This window comes from Astatotilapia calliptera, chromosome 12 (assembly GCF_964374335.1).
Source record: "Astatotilapia calliptera chromosome 12, fAstCal68.1, whole genome shotgun sequence".
NCBI classification, from domain to species: Eukaryota; Metazoa; Chordata; class Actinopteri; order Cichliformes; family Cichlidae; genus Astatotilapia; species Astatotilapia calliptera.
In genome coordinates this window covers 28,818,691-28,836,052 of record NC_137433.1, presented here as the reverse complement: position 1 = coordinate 28,836,052, position 17,362 = coordinate 28,818,691, and the positions used below count along the sequence as shown (strand labels likewise).

The following is a 17,362-nucleotide window of genomic DNA, read 5'->3' as shown; positions in this document are numbered from 1 at the left end:
AAATGTCGAAGTTGTATGTGTAAAGAGAATGTAGCAAGAGTGGTGATCATTTTAGCTGGTTTTGCTACTGTGGAACCCGAGCACTTGCAGTCACTAAGTTTACAAGGAAGCCCTCTGTATACCAGATAATTCAACAATCAAATGGGAAGCCAACTTTCTGACAGAAATGATCCAAAGCCTAGCAGCAAATCTAAAACAGAGTGGCTATAAAAGAAAAGAATCAAGGTTTGCAAATGGCCCAGTCAAAGTCCAGATCTCAACCTGATTGAAGTGGTGCAACTTTCAGAGAGCAGAGAGCAAATGTTTGAAAACCTCAATGTACTAAAGCAAAATCTTTAAGGAAAGCAGGGCAGATTTCCTCCACAACAATCTAAGAGACCAATAAAGTCATACAGAAAACAGTGATTTCAGTCATGGGGTGTACTTAGTTTTCCACACACTGGTTCTTCAGTTTAGTGTTTGTTAAATAAATGAAGACTTAGTATATGTTATGTGTTGTTCATCTCAGGTTGTATTTACATATTTTCTTTAGATAAAACCTTGGAACTCAAATGGGTTGTACTTTCTGTTTCATATTACTTGATTTGATGTGGTTTAGGTCACTGGATTTGAGCCCGTAAACCTACATTTTAATAAAATTAAATAACTGTGAATGGTTATCTTAGGTTGGTAATATTTTTTCTCATTCTTAACATGAGGAAATATATGCTTGTCTTTTGAAATCTTTTGAGTCACATGTATGTATCAAGTTTAGAAATAATGCTAGTAGCACAAATTTAAAATGGCAAATTTAACAATTACTGTACATGTATGTTTTTGGGTTTTTTTTTTCTGTTTTAAGTCTGATTTATTTGGACCAACAGTTACTCAGCTGTTTGCTCTTCATTCTGTGGGATAAATCTGGTGCAGTTTTTAATTTGAAAACAACTGAGTGTTCACCCCGAGGCCAGCAGAAGAGGAAAATGCCAACCATTGCAAACCGCAGTGTCATAAAAATTTCAAAGCATCCCAGATGGTCGAAAAAACTAAGCAGATGGAGCGCAAAACTGCACCATCCTTTTTTGTCAGGCTTGACACAAGTTACCAGCAGCAAAGTGCTGTAAAATGATTTGTTTAAAAGAAAGAAAGAAATCTGCTTTTACTACCAAAATTGTGATTTGTACGTTTGCAAAAGGGCCTGAGAGCCTTTTGAAAAAGATTGGTGCTTATATGTCTGATCTCTTATAAAGATAATGTACTTAATGGACGGAAAGTAGTTTTTATAGAACGATAAAGAAGAAAACATTCATAAAAAGGACAGAGTAATGAATTCTTGCCTGTGTAAACTTGCGTTGCATTCTGCTCCCTGGTTCTTGTCACTGAGGTGTCGAGTGTCTGTTTTTGTGCTCTCTGCAGTATCTGAACATTTTGGAAAACTGCTGTGGAATGAGGGAGGGGTCCATTTTGATTCTGTTACGGGATATTTGTAAGTATTTGGTTTCACCGCCATCTCCATCATGACTACGCTAACCTTTTAAATTGTCAGTGTGAAAGACTGATAGATTAGCTGGGAGTGTGATCTGTTCTCTGTAGTAGGGAGGAAATGGTGCTGGTGAGTATCGTGATGTCATCACTGACTATAAACCGCCATCCTCTTAGTCACCGTGGCCCGAGATCATACTCATAGCAGGGCTTACGTCAACAATCAGACCCCCATGCTCTTTGGTTTAAACATTATACATGAATACTAACATCAACATGCACTCTGTGTTTGTCTCTGTATAAACGACTTTGAGCTAAGAAACAAATAATATGGATTAAAGATATCTCGAGTGCATATTTCACTCAAACCCGTGCGCATAAGTGGACACAGACATGCAGAAACTCCTTTTCCTGTGACCACTTTGTGGACATTTCCTGATAATGAGTGATCCACTTTAAACTGTTTCATGAGCGAAAGCAGTGGCCCGGTCATGTGTATCCACACCCACAAAGTCGCACTCACTCACACGCGCTAACATTTAGATGCCCCAAACTTATGTTCCGCTTCAGTCACCTCTTTTTGTTGACACACCCGCAGGTTAATCACCCAATTAAAAGTGATATTAGAGTTTCAGCTGCGCTGCCTGTTACGCTTTAATCTTTTACAGTTGATGTTTAAGACTTGATCAGGTGTTTCAAGACTAACTAATTAAATTGTTTATTAAACTATTTTATTGGTTTATTAAAAATAATGTTTTTATTGATCTTTGGTGGTTTAACTTCTCACTTTGCTGTAGTAAAGTATGAGTGTGTCCCAGTGTGGGTCACAGATTTCAGATCAAATCCACAGCATGTTCCACACATGCACTGCAGCCGTGAAGGTTATGACATTAGCAGATATTATTGTCTGGCATTTTCTGAAGTTTATATATGAAACCCAGACTCTATATAATAGAGACAGCCGAGCCACCATTATGCCACCCATTGGTTTCAAGGCTACAGATTTTTAAGCTTAGCATTTTAGGTGGCTGCCATGTGGTTTTTGGTGCCAGATATGACTTTGTTTGGTAGAAAAACAAGGTTTTTTAGAGAGCTAAATAAATTGTACATCTAAAATTCACAGCTGCACATGCCTTCTTTTGGTGCCAAATTAGAGGTTAATTAATTATTAGAATTTGACTAACCAAATCTTCTTGGACGGGCTATACACCTGAGAATACAATTTTATCCATCCATCCATCCATCGTTATCCGCTTTGTCCGGGGTCGGGTCGCGGTGGCAGCAGCCTAAGCAAAGAGGCCCAGACCTCCCTCTCCCCAGCCACCTCCTCCAGCTTGTCCGGGGGAATACCAAGGCGTTCCCAGGCCAGCCGAGAGATATAATCTCTCCAGCGTGTCCTGGGTCTGCCCCGGGGCCTCCTCCCGGTGGGACATGCCTGGAACACCTTACCCAGGAGGCGCCCAGGGGGCATCCTTGTCAGATGCCCGAACCACCTCAGCTGGCTCCTTTCAATGTGGAGCAGCAGCTGCTCTACTCTGAGCCCCTCCCGGATGGCCGACCTTCTCACCCTATCTCTAAGGGAGAGGCCAGCCACCCTTCGGAGGAAGCTCATTTCTGCCGCTTGTATCCGCGATCTCGTTCTTTCGGTCACTACCCACAGCTCGTGGCCATAGGTGAGGGTAGGGACGTAGATCGACCGGTAAATTGAGAGCTTCGCTTTTACACTCAGCTCCCTCTTCACCACGACAGACCGGTGCAACGTCCGCATTACTGCAGCTGCAGCCCCAATCCGTCTGTCGATCTCCGGCTCCCTTCTCCCATCACTCGCAAACAAGACCCCGAGATACTTGAACTCCTCCACTTGGGGCAGGAACTCAACCCGGAGTGGGCACTCCACCCTTTTCCGGCTGAGAACCATGGCCTCAGATTTGGAGGTGCTGATCCTCATTCCCGCTGCTTCACACTCTGCTGCGAACCGTTCCAGTGCGAGCTGGAGGCCTTCACCCGATGAAGCCAACAGAACCACATCATCTGCAAAAATCAGAGATGAGATTCTGAGGCCACCAAAGCGAAAGCCCTCCGCCACTTGGCTGCGCCTAGAAATCCTGTCCATAAAAATTATGAACAGAACCGGAGACAAAGGGCAGCCCTGGCGAAGCCCATCACCCACCAGGAACGAGTCCGACTTATTGCCGGCAATGCGAACCAAGCTCTTGCAACGGTTGTATAGGGATCGAATGGCCCGTAGCAATGGGCCAGACACCCCATATTCCTGCAACACCTCCCACAGGACACCCCGAGGGACACGGTCGAATGCCTTCTCCAAGTCCACAAAACACATGTAGACTGGTTGGGCAAACTCCCATGCACCCTCAAGGAGTGCGAGGAAGGACGCTAGCATCAACTAGCTAGCCGGTCGTCACGGCAAAGCTACAAGAGCGTCTCTCAGCATGGGCCCGAAAAAAGTTCTGTCAGCCGAGGAAGGAGACGATATTAAGAAGTCGCTGGAGTTTATGACAGAGGAGATTTCTACTGTCAAACTGCAGCAGAAAGCCATCCTGGACCTGGTCGAGGAAGTTAAGGCTCTCCGCATCCAGAACGCCGAGAAGGATCGGCGGCTGGCGTACCTGGAGAACAGAGTGGCGGATTTGGAGCAGTACACCCAGATGAACGATGTTATCATCACGGGGCTTCGCATCAAACCCCGGTCATACGCCCGGGCGGTCGCCACTGACAATGTAGGAGGGCCAGGAGAGGAAGATGTCAACTCCACGGAGCATCAAGTGGTTACCTTTCTACGGTCCAAAGGTGTGGAAGTGGATTATAACAACATTGAGGCTTGCCACCCTCTACCCCGAAAAAAAGACAGTGACAAACCAGCCATCATTGTGAGATTTGCAAACAGAAAACAGAAAACAGCACTGTTAAAACAAGGAAAGAAACTGAAAGGATCCGATGTCTTCATGAACGAACATCTGATAAAAAGAAATGCGGACATTGCCAGGAAAGCACGTTACTTGAAGAAACAGGGAAAAATTCAAAATACATGGACCACCAACTGCAAAGTATTCATTAAACTCAATGGAACACCGGAACAAGCCAAAGTGTTGGTCATCAGAAATATGGAAGAGCTGGACAAATACTGAGGTCAACTTACTCTGGAGGTATGAATACACATGTGACGTGACACACAACACAACACATGGCACAGTCCAAAAGAACTTCATCTGCATCCGGCAACAATATCAACATAAGTCATTGGAATTCTCTTTATGATAATCTGGAACTGAGAACATTTCGATACACAGACCATAATGTTCTAGACTTAGAAAAGGATATAGACCCGGAAAATAATTTCTTCTACAACATCAGCTGTAACTGCTGCTACTTCACTGATGAACAGTTTAAGCACACCATCAACACGGAAAATAAATTATCAATAATCCATTTTAATAGCAGAAGTCTGTATGCCAACTTCAACAATATAAAGGAATATCTAAATGAGTTGACAAATCCATTTGGAATTATTGCCATTTCTGAAACATGGATCAATGCGGAGAAAGGAATGGACTTTGGACTGGAGGGATATGAAGTGAATTTTGTAAATAGAAGGAACAAGAGTGGAGGGGGAGTAGCTGTGTATGTGGATAAAAACCTAAACTACAAGGTGGTAGAAAGTATGACAACTGTAATTGATAATTTACTAGAATGTATAACAATTGAAATTTATAAGGAAAAAGAAAAAAATGTAATAATTAGCTGTATATATAGAACACCTGGCTCTAGTATTCAAGTATTTAATGACTTCATAGAGGAAATATTCTCTAAAACAAATCAAAAAGTTATGTTTATCTGTGGTGATTTTAATATTGACCTGTTGAATCCAAAAAAGCATAAAATGACCGACGAATTCCTAAACACTATGTACAGTTTGAGTTTACATCCTAAAATAACCAGGCCTAGCAGAATTACACCACATTGTGCCACCTTACTTGACAATATTTTCACTAACAATATGGAAAACAACATTGTGAGCGGAATATTAATTAATGACATCAGTGATCACCTACCAGTTTTTGCAGTTTATGACACTAATTATAAGAAAAATCAGCATGAAGAACAACTGAGATACAGACGTGTAAGGACTAGAGATGGCACGATACCACTTTTTTATGTCCGATACCGATATCATAAATTTGGATATCTGCCGATACCGATATGAATCCGATATAGTGTTTTTTAATCAACAAAACTGTTTTTTAAATATCTTGCTGCATTTTGTATAAGTTCATACTCAAGTTTAAAACAACAACTACACTAAAGCTATTCTGTTATACCTGTATGCAAAAAAAAATATTTCATAGTTCAGCAATACTGATCAATCTAATAAACTTAAACCTACACCATCCTCCCTATTCTGGTATTTTAAAGAGTACTTAGCATAAATATTAAGCAACCTAACTAATAGGGTTCCAACTCCCAGCAACAACAAAAATAAATAAATAAAAAATAGGGAACCACCCCTCACGCTCCACCTCATGATGCTTAATCGCCGTAATCAACCTTAATTTGATGCAGTGTGAAAAAAAATGCACAGAAATCAATTATTTTTCAAGAAATATTAAATAGATTCAACATCTTTCTTCAACAGAATTGCAGACTGCACAGATGGTACCTTCCCAAAGGAAAAAGTACTATAGCTTACTAGGGTATATATATTAGACTTAATAGTTACTATATACAATAATGGACTTCTATTCATTTTGCATCAAATTAAAACTTTGGGTGTCAGATAATTATTTATTAAAAGCTAGACATTTTAAATGAGAATAAGAAAGAAAAGTATGTCTTTGTGCCCCCTTTTCCCTGTTAATGCCCTATCGGCCCCCCTGGCTAAACTTTGCTAGATCCGCCCCTGCACAGTTACCAGCCGTCAGCTACATAGAAAGCCAATCAGCTGATCGTTAAGCAGTTTCATGATTGAAGTAGCAGCAAGAAGAGGCAGTCGTTTGTTAAGCTTAACGCAGGAATGCTTTACAAACATTCAGAGATGGACTTACACACTTGCTTTACTTCTCTCGGGATAACTTTGTCGGAGATGAAAGACAGGTCCTGCATGCCACAGCCGCTCTATCACGTGATGCATACTGCTCCGACGTGCTAACGTTCTGAGGTGAGTTACGGCGTGTTGCAAGTTTTGTGAGGTGCTTTCGTGATATTTAATGGATCGGATTACATTTTTTATTTTTCTCCGATATCCGATCCAGTCATTAAGGTCAGTATCGGACCGATACCGATACGTAATATCGGATCGGTCCATCTCTAGTAAGGACAGAAGAAACTATGACTGCATTTAAGAACGATCTATTAAATCAGGACTGGGACAATGTGTACAAAGAAGCTGATATTGATATTGCATATGGCATATTTTTAAGAATATTCATGGAGTTGTACGATAAAAACTGTCCAACAATAAAATACAACAGAAAGCACAAATATTCAGATAGACCATGGCTTACTAAGGGTTTACAAAATGCATGTAAAAAGAAAAATACACTCTATAGGGAATACCTAAAACAAAGAACAAAAGATCCTGAAAATAAATATAAAAAATACAAAAATAAGTTGACCAATATTATACGTGTATGTAGAAAGGAGTATTATAGTAAAATATTGAACAACAATAAACATAATATGAAAGGAATATGGGATGTTTTAAACGGTATCATTAAAAATAATTCTGGACAACAAAGTTATCCTCAATACTTTATCGATAATGGCAATATTATGGAAAACACTGCTGATAAGGTCAACAGCTTTAATCATTATTTTGTAAATATTGGACCAAAACTGGCAGAACAAATTCCTGAGTCACTGCCATCAGTAGAATGTAGTGAAAACCTGATTGATAGGAACCCTAACTCAATGTTCCTCACATCAGTGGAGGAAAAAGAAATAATTGACATTGTACACATGTGTAAATATAAAACATCTACTGATTGTAATGATATTGACATGAAAATCGTCAAGAAGGTCATTGAAGGAATTGTAGGACCTCTAACATATATTTGCAACTTATCATTTCAGACGGGAAAAGTGCCAAACAAAATGAAAATAGCTAAAGTTGTGCCGCTGTATAAAACCGGGGATAGACGCCACTTCACAAATTACAGGCCTGTTTCTTTACTACCACAATTCTCCAAAATCCTAGAAAACCTGTTTAATAAACGATTAGACAAATTCTTAGATAAATATAAATTACTCTCTGACAGTCAATATGGATTCAGATCAAAAAGATCAACATCTCTGGCATTAATCGAATCAATTGAGGAGATTACGAATGCTATAGATCAGAAACAGTATGCAGCTGGAGTATTTCTGGATCTCAAGAAAGCATTCGACACAATCAATCATGACATATTAATTAATAAACTGGAACGGTATGGGATTAGGGGGGTTGTACTGCAATGGGTGAAAAATTATTTAAGTGACCGGAAACAATTTGTGAAGCTGGGTGTCCATTCCTCATCATGCTTGGACATTGCTTGTGGTGTTCCACAAGGCTCTGTACTGGGTCCAAAATTATTTATTATTTATATAAATGATATTTGTAAGGCATCTGATATATTAAAATTAGTATTATTTGCAGATGACACAAATATTTTTTGTTCTGGGGGGAATCTAAAGGAGCTGCTGGATACAATTACTTCAGAAATGTGCAAAATTAAAAAATGGTTTAACAGGAACAAACTATCGCTAAATCTAAGTAAAACTAAAATTATCTTATTTGGGAATTCCCTTAGAAATGCACAAGTGCAGATTCATGTAGATGGTGTGGAAATTGAAAGAGTACTTGAACATAAGTTTCTTGGTGTGATTATAGATGATAAATTAAACTGGAAGTCTCATATAAATCATATACATAACAAAATTTCAAGAAGTGTCTCAATCTTGAGTAAAGTAAAACACATTCTGGACCACAAATCACTCCACATTCTCTATTGTTCCCTGATTGCACCGTATTTGAATTACTGTGCAGAGGTTTGGGGCAATACTTACAAATGTTCGCTATCATCAATCTTTATATTACAAAAAAGGGCCATAAGGATAATCCATAAAACTGGTTACAGAGATCATACAAATCCACTATTCTTAAAATCAAAAATTCTAAAATTCACAGATCTGGTTCATTTTCTCACAGCACAAATTATATATAGAGCAATAAATAACCTGCTTCCTGACAATATTCTAAAAATGTTTTCTAAAAGGGAACGGGGATACAATTTGAGGGGGGAATTAAATTTAAAACATCCTCGTATCCGTACAACATTAAAGTTTTTGCATCTCTGTGTGTGGAGTGAAGCTGTGGAACAGACTAAGTAAAGATATGAAGCAATGTCCAAGCATGGCGCAGTTTAAAAAGCGGTTTAAGGATATGGTTTTTACAGGGTACAGGGAAAAGGTAGAGATTTGATAGGGTGTTCTTGTCTAATATTTTCATGTGTGTGCGCATGCACGGGTTTGTTGGTGTATATATATATATATATATATATATATATATATATATATATATATTTATTTGTAGGTTGTGTATCCTTCAGGTGTTAGTGGGGTTATTGAAAATGTGTATATGTGCGTATGTGTGTATGGATAGATAGAAACATATATGTGTATATATTAAAAAAAAAAAATTACACATAACATATAATGTAATTGCAAGGAGGTATTTCTGTAGTCTATTGATACTAGATAGTGGAAAAGGGGTGGGATTAAATAAGCTTATGCTTCTTCCTGCTCCTTTTTGAACATGGACGTTATTTGGAGTTGTGGTTGCTCGTTTTCCTTTTGTTTGCTTTGTTCATTTGTCTCTTTTAATTCTATTTTTTTTTATACTTTTTCAACATGAACAACATGAAAATAAAGATTCAATCAATCAATCAAGTATCCTGGAGAGGATAAAGAGCTGGTCCAGTGTTCCGCGACCAGGACGAAAACCACATTGTTCCTCCTGTATCCGAGGTTCGACTAACGGACGAACTCTCCTTTCCAGCACCCTGGCATAGACTTTCCCAGGGAGGCTGAGGAGTGTGATCCCCCTGTAGTTGGAACACACCCTCCGGTCACCTTTCTTAAAGATGGGGACCACCACCCCGGTCTGCCAGTCCACAGGTACTGCCCCTGATCTCCACGCAACATTGCAGAGGCGTGTCAACCAGGACAGCCCTACAATGTCCAGAGCCTTCAGGAACTCGGGGCGGACCTCATCAACACCAGGGGCTCTGCCACCAAGGAGTTGTTTAACTGCCTCAGTGACCTCGCCCCCGGAAATTGGCGGGTCATTCCCCTCATCCCCAGACTCTGCTTCCTCCTCGGAAGACGTGTCAGTGGGATTAAGGAGGTCCTTGAAGTATTCCTTCCACCGCCTGACAATTTTCTCAGTCGACGTCAGCAGCGCTCCGCCAGCACTATACACAGTGCAGGTAGAGCACCGCTTTCCCCTCCTGAGACGTCTGATGGTTTGCCAGAATCTCTTCAAGGCAGTCCGAAAGTCTTTTTCCATGGCCTCTCCGAACTCCTCCCACACCCGAGTTTTTGCTTCAGCCACTGCCCGAGCCGCATTCCGCTTGGCCTGTCGATACCTGTCGGCTGCCTCCGGAGTCCCACAGGCTAACCAAGCCCGATAGGACTCCTTCTTCAGCCTGGTGGCTCCCTTCACCTCTGGTGTCCACCATTTGGTTCGGGGATTACCACCACGGCAGGCACCCACCACCTTGCGGCCGCAGCTCAATGCAGCAGCTTCGGCAATGGAGACGCTGAACATGGTCCATTCGGACTCAATGTCCCCGGTCTCCCTCGGAATGCTGTTGAAGCTCTGCCGGAGGTGTGCGTTGAAGATCTCGCGGACTGGGGCCTCTGCTAGACGTTCCCAGCACACCCTCACTACGCGTTTAGGTGCACCAGGTCTGTCCAGCGTCCTCCCCCGCCAACTGATCCAACTCACCACCAGGTGGTGATCAGTTGACAGCTCAGCCCCTCTCTTTACCCGAGTGTCCAGAACATATGGTCGCAGGTCTGCTGATACGATTACAAAATCGATCATCGACCTACGGCCTAGAGCGTCCTGGTGCCACGTGCACTTATGGACACTCTTATGTTCGAACAGGGTGTTCGTTATGGCCAAACTGTGGTTAGCACAGAAGTCCAATAACAGAGCACCGCTCGGGTTCAGATCAGGGAGGCCGTTCCTCCCAATCACGCCCCTCCAGGTCTCGCTGTCGTTACCCACGTGAGCATTGAAGTCTCCCAGCAGGACAACAGAGTCTCCAGGTGGAGCACCCTCCAGCACCCCCCCCCCCCCCCCCCCCCCCCCCCCAGGGACTCTAAGAAGGCTGGGTACTCTGAACTGCCACTTGGCGCATAAGCGCAGATGACAGTCAGGACCCGTTCCCCGACCCTAAGGCGCAGGGAACAAACCCTCTTGTCCACCGGGAAAAACCCCAACGTACCGGCAGCAAGCCGAGGGGATATTAGGATACCCACCCCAGCCCGCCGCCTCTCACCAGGGGCAACTCCAGACTGAGACAGAGTCCAGCCCCTCTCCAGGAGACTGGTTCCAGAGCCCAAGCCATGCGTAGAGGTGAGCCCGACTATATCTAGCCGGTACCTCTCAACCTCACGCACTAACTCAGGCTCCTTCCCCACCAGAGAGGTGACATTCCATGTCCCTATTGCCAGTCTTGGCAGCCAGGGGTCAGTCCGCCAGGGCCTCCGCTCCTGGCCGCCACCCGACACACAATGCACCCGACCCCTATGGCGCCTCCTGCGGGTGGTGGGCCTGCGGGAGGATGGGCCCATGTCTCCTCTTCGGGCTGTGCCCGGCCGGGCCCCATGGACTAAGGCCCGGCCACCAGACGCTCGCCCTCGGGCACCCTCCCCGGGCCTGGTTCCAGGGCGGGGCCCCGGTAACCCTATCCCGGGCAGGGTAAACTGTTCCCTCGGTGTCCTTTTCATAAGGGTCTTATGAATCGCTCTTTGTCTGGTCCCTCACCCAGGGCCAATTTGCCATGGGAGACCCTACCAGGGGGCAAAAGCCCCCAGACAACATAGCCCCTGGGATCCCTGGGACACACAAACCCCTCCAATACAATTTTACTTGTTCAATAACTCCAATGAAAATCTCCCAAAAAGGCACTAGCTCTAAGTTACCCACAAAAGTAAGACCAAGGGGAAAGAAGATAAAGTCGCTTTTGGAACCAACCTCACCAAACGTTACTCCTCGCTTCACTTTTCAGTCCTGGAGGTTGTTGTGTAGTGAAGAAAACTGCATATCAGCAGGGCGTGTGTAGGAATGAAATTCACTATAACTTTTCCACTAAAGAGGAAAGTAGCTTTTAGGAAGTTTGCATTACGTAAAAATAATGTGCCTCAAACCCAGTCCCAGGGGGTCACAGGCTAGTGTACTCCCAGTGCTGGTCCCAAGCCCAGATAAATGGGAGGACCATGTCAGGAAGTGGAAGAATCTGTACCAGGTCATATAAGGAGATTCATTCGCGGTGGAAACCCCTCGGGGAAATAAAGGTACTTTGGGCTGCTCCCTTATGTACACAGTTTGGACCTCAGCACCTGAGAAACACAGTTTTGTGATTGGAATTATCTGTTATCACTTTTCATATGCACAAGTATGAATATACACTTTTAATGTCTTTAATATAATAATGTTAATTGACGTAATACCAACTAAAAGCCTTTCAGTTTTCATTATAGTTCTGTCTTCCATACAGCACTGTACTCTTACATATAAAAGTGAACCATGAGCCTCTGATAAACTTACTAACATTCCTCTATATCGTCACGTGCTGTGCTTTTTTCCATCAGCTGTAATGCATGCAACTACAGTTTTACATTCTTACTTAATTGTGACTGTTGTTGCTTTTTGTCCCACAGCTTCAGCTTTAACCTACCTCCATAAGAAGAGGATCATTCACAGGGATCTGAAACCAGAAAACATTGTGCTGCAGCAGGGAGAGAAGAGAGTGAGTTAAAGACCCAGTGAAGCCCTTTGGTGGGATAAATACACCCAAACCACATTAAAGAGGCTTTTTGCCTCTATGTGGTTTGTATTGAATTAGTACAAAACACTTGCCTCTGTTATGTGCATTTATCCTTGTACTGAATATTTAATGTGGAAAGTCCATTTTTATACTTGAACTTGGAGTTACAAGGAACCTTTGGGATCGCCCTACTGCTTAGCTTCCTCTACGGGCCTCTCTTTTATTTTGTCCATTATGTAATAAATCATTGCTTGTTATCCTCCTCCGCCTCTGCAAAAGGGTACAGGAAAGTCAAGAATGTTATATAACCGAGGGCAGACATATTAAAGATGTTATAGATGCATGTTTATGCAAAGACTATTGTTTATAGAATCCAAGCCAAATTTAAGTTGGCTCGGATTCTGTTAAGTTTATAGATTTGCATGAACACTTGTTTTCCTCATGCATGGTAGAGAAACTGTAAAATTGGAATACAGGCTTGGTTTATGGCTTGGAAGTTATTAAGGTACAAGTTGTTGATTTTTCTCACTCATGTAGTCACTCAGCATTTAAAGGAACATTTCAGCATTTTGGGAAATATATTTATATTCTTTCTGTCAGAGAGTTAGATGAGGAGTTTAATGCTGCACTCATATCTTTGTATTAAATATGACGCCAGCTGGCTCATAATACTAGAAATGAGGGGAAACGGGAACCCTAGCTCTGTTGGATACTAAGAAAATCACCACTAACGATCATGTTATACATTGTTGATCCCAAAAGATATACAGTATCAACATTAATTTGCAGTTCTGTGAAGGTTGCATGACTATTTCTCGGATTTGAGCACTTATCAGACAGCTGCATATGAATGTGCTAATGATGCAAAAAAAAAAAGCTTAATAACTTTCATTAAACCTTGAGTGGAGCTATCATGCTTTTCCCTTTTGTTTGGCATACATGTACTGTTACATTGGTGGACGCTGGTGTTAAACATGGGCAAATGAAATTATGAAGTCAGTGTCTGTAAAAGTAATCTCTGTGATCTGAACACTCCATTTTGCTCTGTAATACAAGAAAGAGAGGGTATACCTTTATTATGGACCATGTCAGGCCCACCCACCTACATCCTGTTTAAACCTTCTGTTTTTAAGGAAGCAGTGAATGAACAAAAGGTTTGCCTTAAATGTTTCAAACAGTGGATGATCTGTTTACGATAAAGAAGTGTTATTTTGAACTGTGAATCATACAAAGGAACTCTACAAGAGTTCAAGAATAAAACGTATGTAGCCGTCTGTCTGTAATTTTAAGAACAAATGATTCTAACTAATAACACTTTTCTTCTTTCCCCTCACTCCTAATCTCAGTTGATCCACAAGATTATAGATCTCGGCTATGCTAAAGAGTTGGACCAGAGCAGTCTTTGCACATCATTTGTGGGAACCCTGCAGTACTTAGTAAGTACTAACAGCTAAAACTGTTACAGCACCCTCCTCATCACATTAGCTGAACCTTAATGCTTTTTCTTTCACTTCTTTCAGGCTCCAGAGCTCATAGAAAGGCAGAGGTACACGGTCACTGTGGACTACTGGAGCTTTGGGACTTTGGTGTTTGAGTGTATCGCAGGATTTCGGCCTTTCCTGCCAACGTGGCAACCTGTTCCCTGGTATTGCCACATTTGAAATGCTCCTATATCTGAAGTTGTCATTTGTTCTATATTTGCATCAGTTAAAATAAGAAAGCGTCCAGAAAATGTTCACTATTTCAGCTTAATATACAGTGGGGCAAAAAAGTATTTAGTCAGCCACCGATTGTGCAAGTTCCCCCACTTAAAATGATGACAGAGGTCAGTAATTTGCACCAGAGGTACACTTCAACTGTGAGAGACAGAATGTGAAAAAAAAATCAATGAATTCACATGGTAGGATTTGTAAAGAATTTATTCGTAAATCAGGGTGGAAAATAAGTATTTGGTCACCTCAAACAAGGAAAATCTCTGGCTCTCACAGACCTGTAACGTCTTCTGTAAGACGCTTTTCTGTCCCCCACTTGTTACCTGTATGAATGGCACCTGTTTGAACTCATCATCTGTATAAAAGACACCTGTCCACAGCCTCAAACAGTCAGACTCCAAACTCCGCCATGGCCAAGACCAAAGAGCTTTCAAAGGACACCAGGAAAAGTATTGTAGACCTGCACCAGACTGGGAAGAGTGAATCTACAATAGGCAAGCAGCTTGGTGTGAAAAAATCAACTGTGGGAGCAATCATCAGAAAATGGAAGACATACAAGACCACTGATAATCTCCCTCGATCTGGGGCTCCACGCAAGATCTCATCCAGTGGGGTCAAAATGATCATGAGAACGGTGAGCAAAGATCCCAGAACCACACGGGGGGACCTGGTGAATGACCTGCAGAGAGCTGGGACCAAAGTAACAAAGGTCACCATCAGTAACAAACTACAACGGCAGGGAATCAAATCCCGCAGTGCCAGACGTGTTCCGCTGCTGAAGCCAGTGCATGTCCAGGCCCGTCTGAAGTTTGCCAGAGAGCACATGGATGATACAGCAGAGGATTGGGAGAATGTCATGTGGTCAGATGAAACCAAAGTAGAACTTTTTGGTATAAACTCAACTCGTCGTGTTTGGAGGAAGAAGAATACTGAGTTGCATCCCAAGAACACCATACCTACTGTGAAGCATGGGGGTGGAAACATGCTATGGGGCTGTTTTTCTGCCAAGGGGACAGGACGACTGATCCGTGTTAAGGACAGAATGAATGGGGCCATGTATCGTGAGATTTTGAGCCAAAACCTCCTTCCATCAGTGAGAACTTTGAAGATGAAACGAGGCTGGGTCTTCCAACATGACAATGATCCAAAACACACCGCCCGGGCAACAAAGGAGTGGCTCCGTAAGAAGCATTTGAAAGTCCTGGAGTGGCCTAGCCAGTCTCCAGACCTCAACCCCATAGAAAATCTGTGGCGGGAGTTGAAAGTCCGTGTTGCTCGGCGACAGCCCCAAAACATCACTGCTCTCGAGAAGATCTGCATGGAGGAATGGGCCAAAATACCAGCTACTGTGTGTGCAAACCTGGTAAAGACCTATAGTAAACGTTTGACCTCTGTTATTGCCAACAAAGGTTATGTTACAAAGTATTGAGTTGTATTTTTGTTATTGACCAAATACTTATTTTCCACCCTGATTTACGAATAAATTCTTTACAAATCCTACCATGTGGATTCATGGATTTTTTTTTTCACATTCTGTCTCTCACAGTTGAAGTGTACCTCTGGTGCAAATTACTGACCTCTGTCATCATTTTAGGTGGGGGAACTTGCACAATCGGTGGCTGACTAAATACTTTTTTGCCCCACTGTATATAATATGACCAATTAATCTCAAATCAAAAGAAAAAGAACTTGGAAACAATGGAAGGAAATTTTAAAACAACAAACCTGCAGAACCAGCCTATCATTCCTTTTTAGTCTTTATTTCGGCAGTCTGGGTCCATACTCGAGCTTAATAACTTAAACAATGTTGTTATCTAGGGTTAAGCAATGATAAGCTTTGTTGCAGATAAATATTATTTTTCCGTAACAAGATTTTAACACAGTGAATATAAAAATAAGTAACAGTTGTCCAAGAATTGCAGGATGTCACTTGTGCCAATACCAGTGCGGCTTGTTTCTCACTCTTGCGATGAATGAATAACATGAAACTCTAGGGATGTCTGCTAAATAGAGAGGAAAAATACTCTTCCCATTGCTGGAAAACCTAAGTGTTAGTGTCCAGTTGCAACCAAAGTGAAGATAAAATAGAAAAAGTACTGTACTTTTAAGAGAATAAAATATTAAACTAAATTGTATACAATTGATTTTTATGTTTTAGGCACAACAAACTCAGGCAGAAGCTGGACAATATTATTATTGTCTACGAGGACCTCACTGGGGACGTCCGCTTTTCCGAACACATCCCTCAGCCCAACAACCTCAACAGGTATGTTCATACAGGACAGACACATGAAAGTGCTGGATTTAAACTCATGTATCTCAGTCTAATGCAATAACTGTTTGGCAGTCTGTTATTAGAGAAGATGGAGAGGTGGCTGAAGCTGATGTTAAAGTGGTCTCCTCAGGAGAGAGGCAAAGACCCCAGTGCTACCCCCAGCGACTGCTTCTCCCAGCTGGAGCTCTTATTGCAAATCAAGGTTAACAGAGAAATTAATTGATTTATTTGACTGATTTATACAACAGTGTCCCTGCATTACATAAATAACCTCAGGGACTCATAATAGTGCTATAATTAAAGGAAACTTCTGCTCAAATTTTACAGGATGTGAATCTTTAAAAAAATAATACTACTAATAATAAATTTATGTAACATTCACTTGTTTAGTCTTATGCTTTTGGATCTCCTCTGTTCCCTCAGCTGGTTCATGTCTTGAACATGTCGTCTGCAAAGATTCTCACTTATTCAGTATCCGATGATGAGACGGTGGCCAACCTGCAGCTAAGAATAGAAAAGGACAGCAACATCCCTGCAGCCAATCAGGAGCTGCTGCTCGAGGCGGGGTTGGCCTTGGAGCCTCATGCGTTGGCCACACAGTGCGCCGTAGATTACGCAGTAATTTCCAACAAAACAAAAACACACTCCTTTCACAGAATATTCTACATGTGACTATGAAAATGTATTGATTTGTTGCTTTTGTTAATGTTTGTCTTTAGGAGATAGATGGGAGAAGAACAGACTTTCCTCTGGTTTTCCTCTTTGATCGTTCCTCTTGTGTTTATGAACCTCAGTTTGCTCCCCGAACTCTCCCTGAAAATATCCGCTTTGTCCGTAAGTCCAAAGATAAAACCTATTTTATC

General features: G+C 42.1%; 1 protein-coding gene across 2 annotated transcripts in view; it reads left to right on the top strand.

Annotated features, from left to right (window-relative positions):
- Positions 1 to 17,362, top strand: part of ikbkb (inhibitor of nuclear factor kappa B kinase subunit beta) — a 36,473-nt gene that overhangs the window by 11,674 nt on the left and 7,437 nt on the right. For both annotated transcript variants that reach the window (XM_026187511.2, XM_080308830.1), the window contains exons 5-12: positions 1,396 to 1,465; positions 12,406 to 12,494; positions 13,859 to 13,948; positions 14,033 to 14,157; positions 16,383 to 16,490; positions 16,572 to 16,701; positions 16,923 to 17,117; positions 17,219 to 17,333. In XM_026187511.2, the coding sequence (XP_026043296.1) occupies positions 1,396 to 1,465; positions 12,406 to 12,494; positions 13,859 to 13,948; positions 14,033 to 14,157; positions 16,383 to 16,490; positions 16,572 to 16,701; positions 16,923 to 17,117; positions 17,219 to 17,333 (922 nt within the window). The remainder of the gene's footprint in view (positions 1 to 1,395; positions 1,466 to 12,405; positions 12,495 to 13,858; positions 13,949 to 14,032; positions 14,158 to 16,382; positions 16,491 to 16,571; positions 16,702 to 16,922; positions 17,118 to 17,218; positions 17,334 to 17,362) is intronic.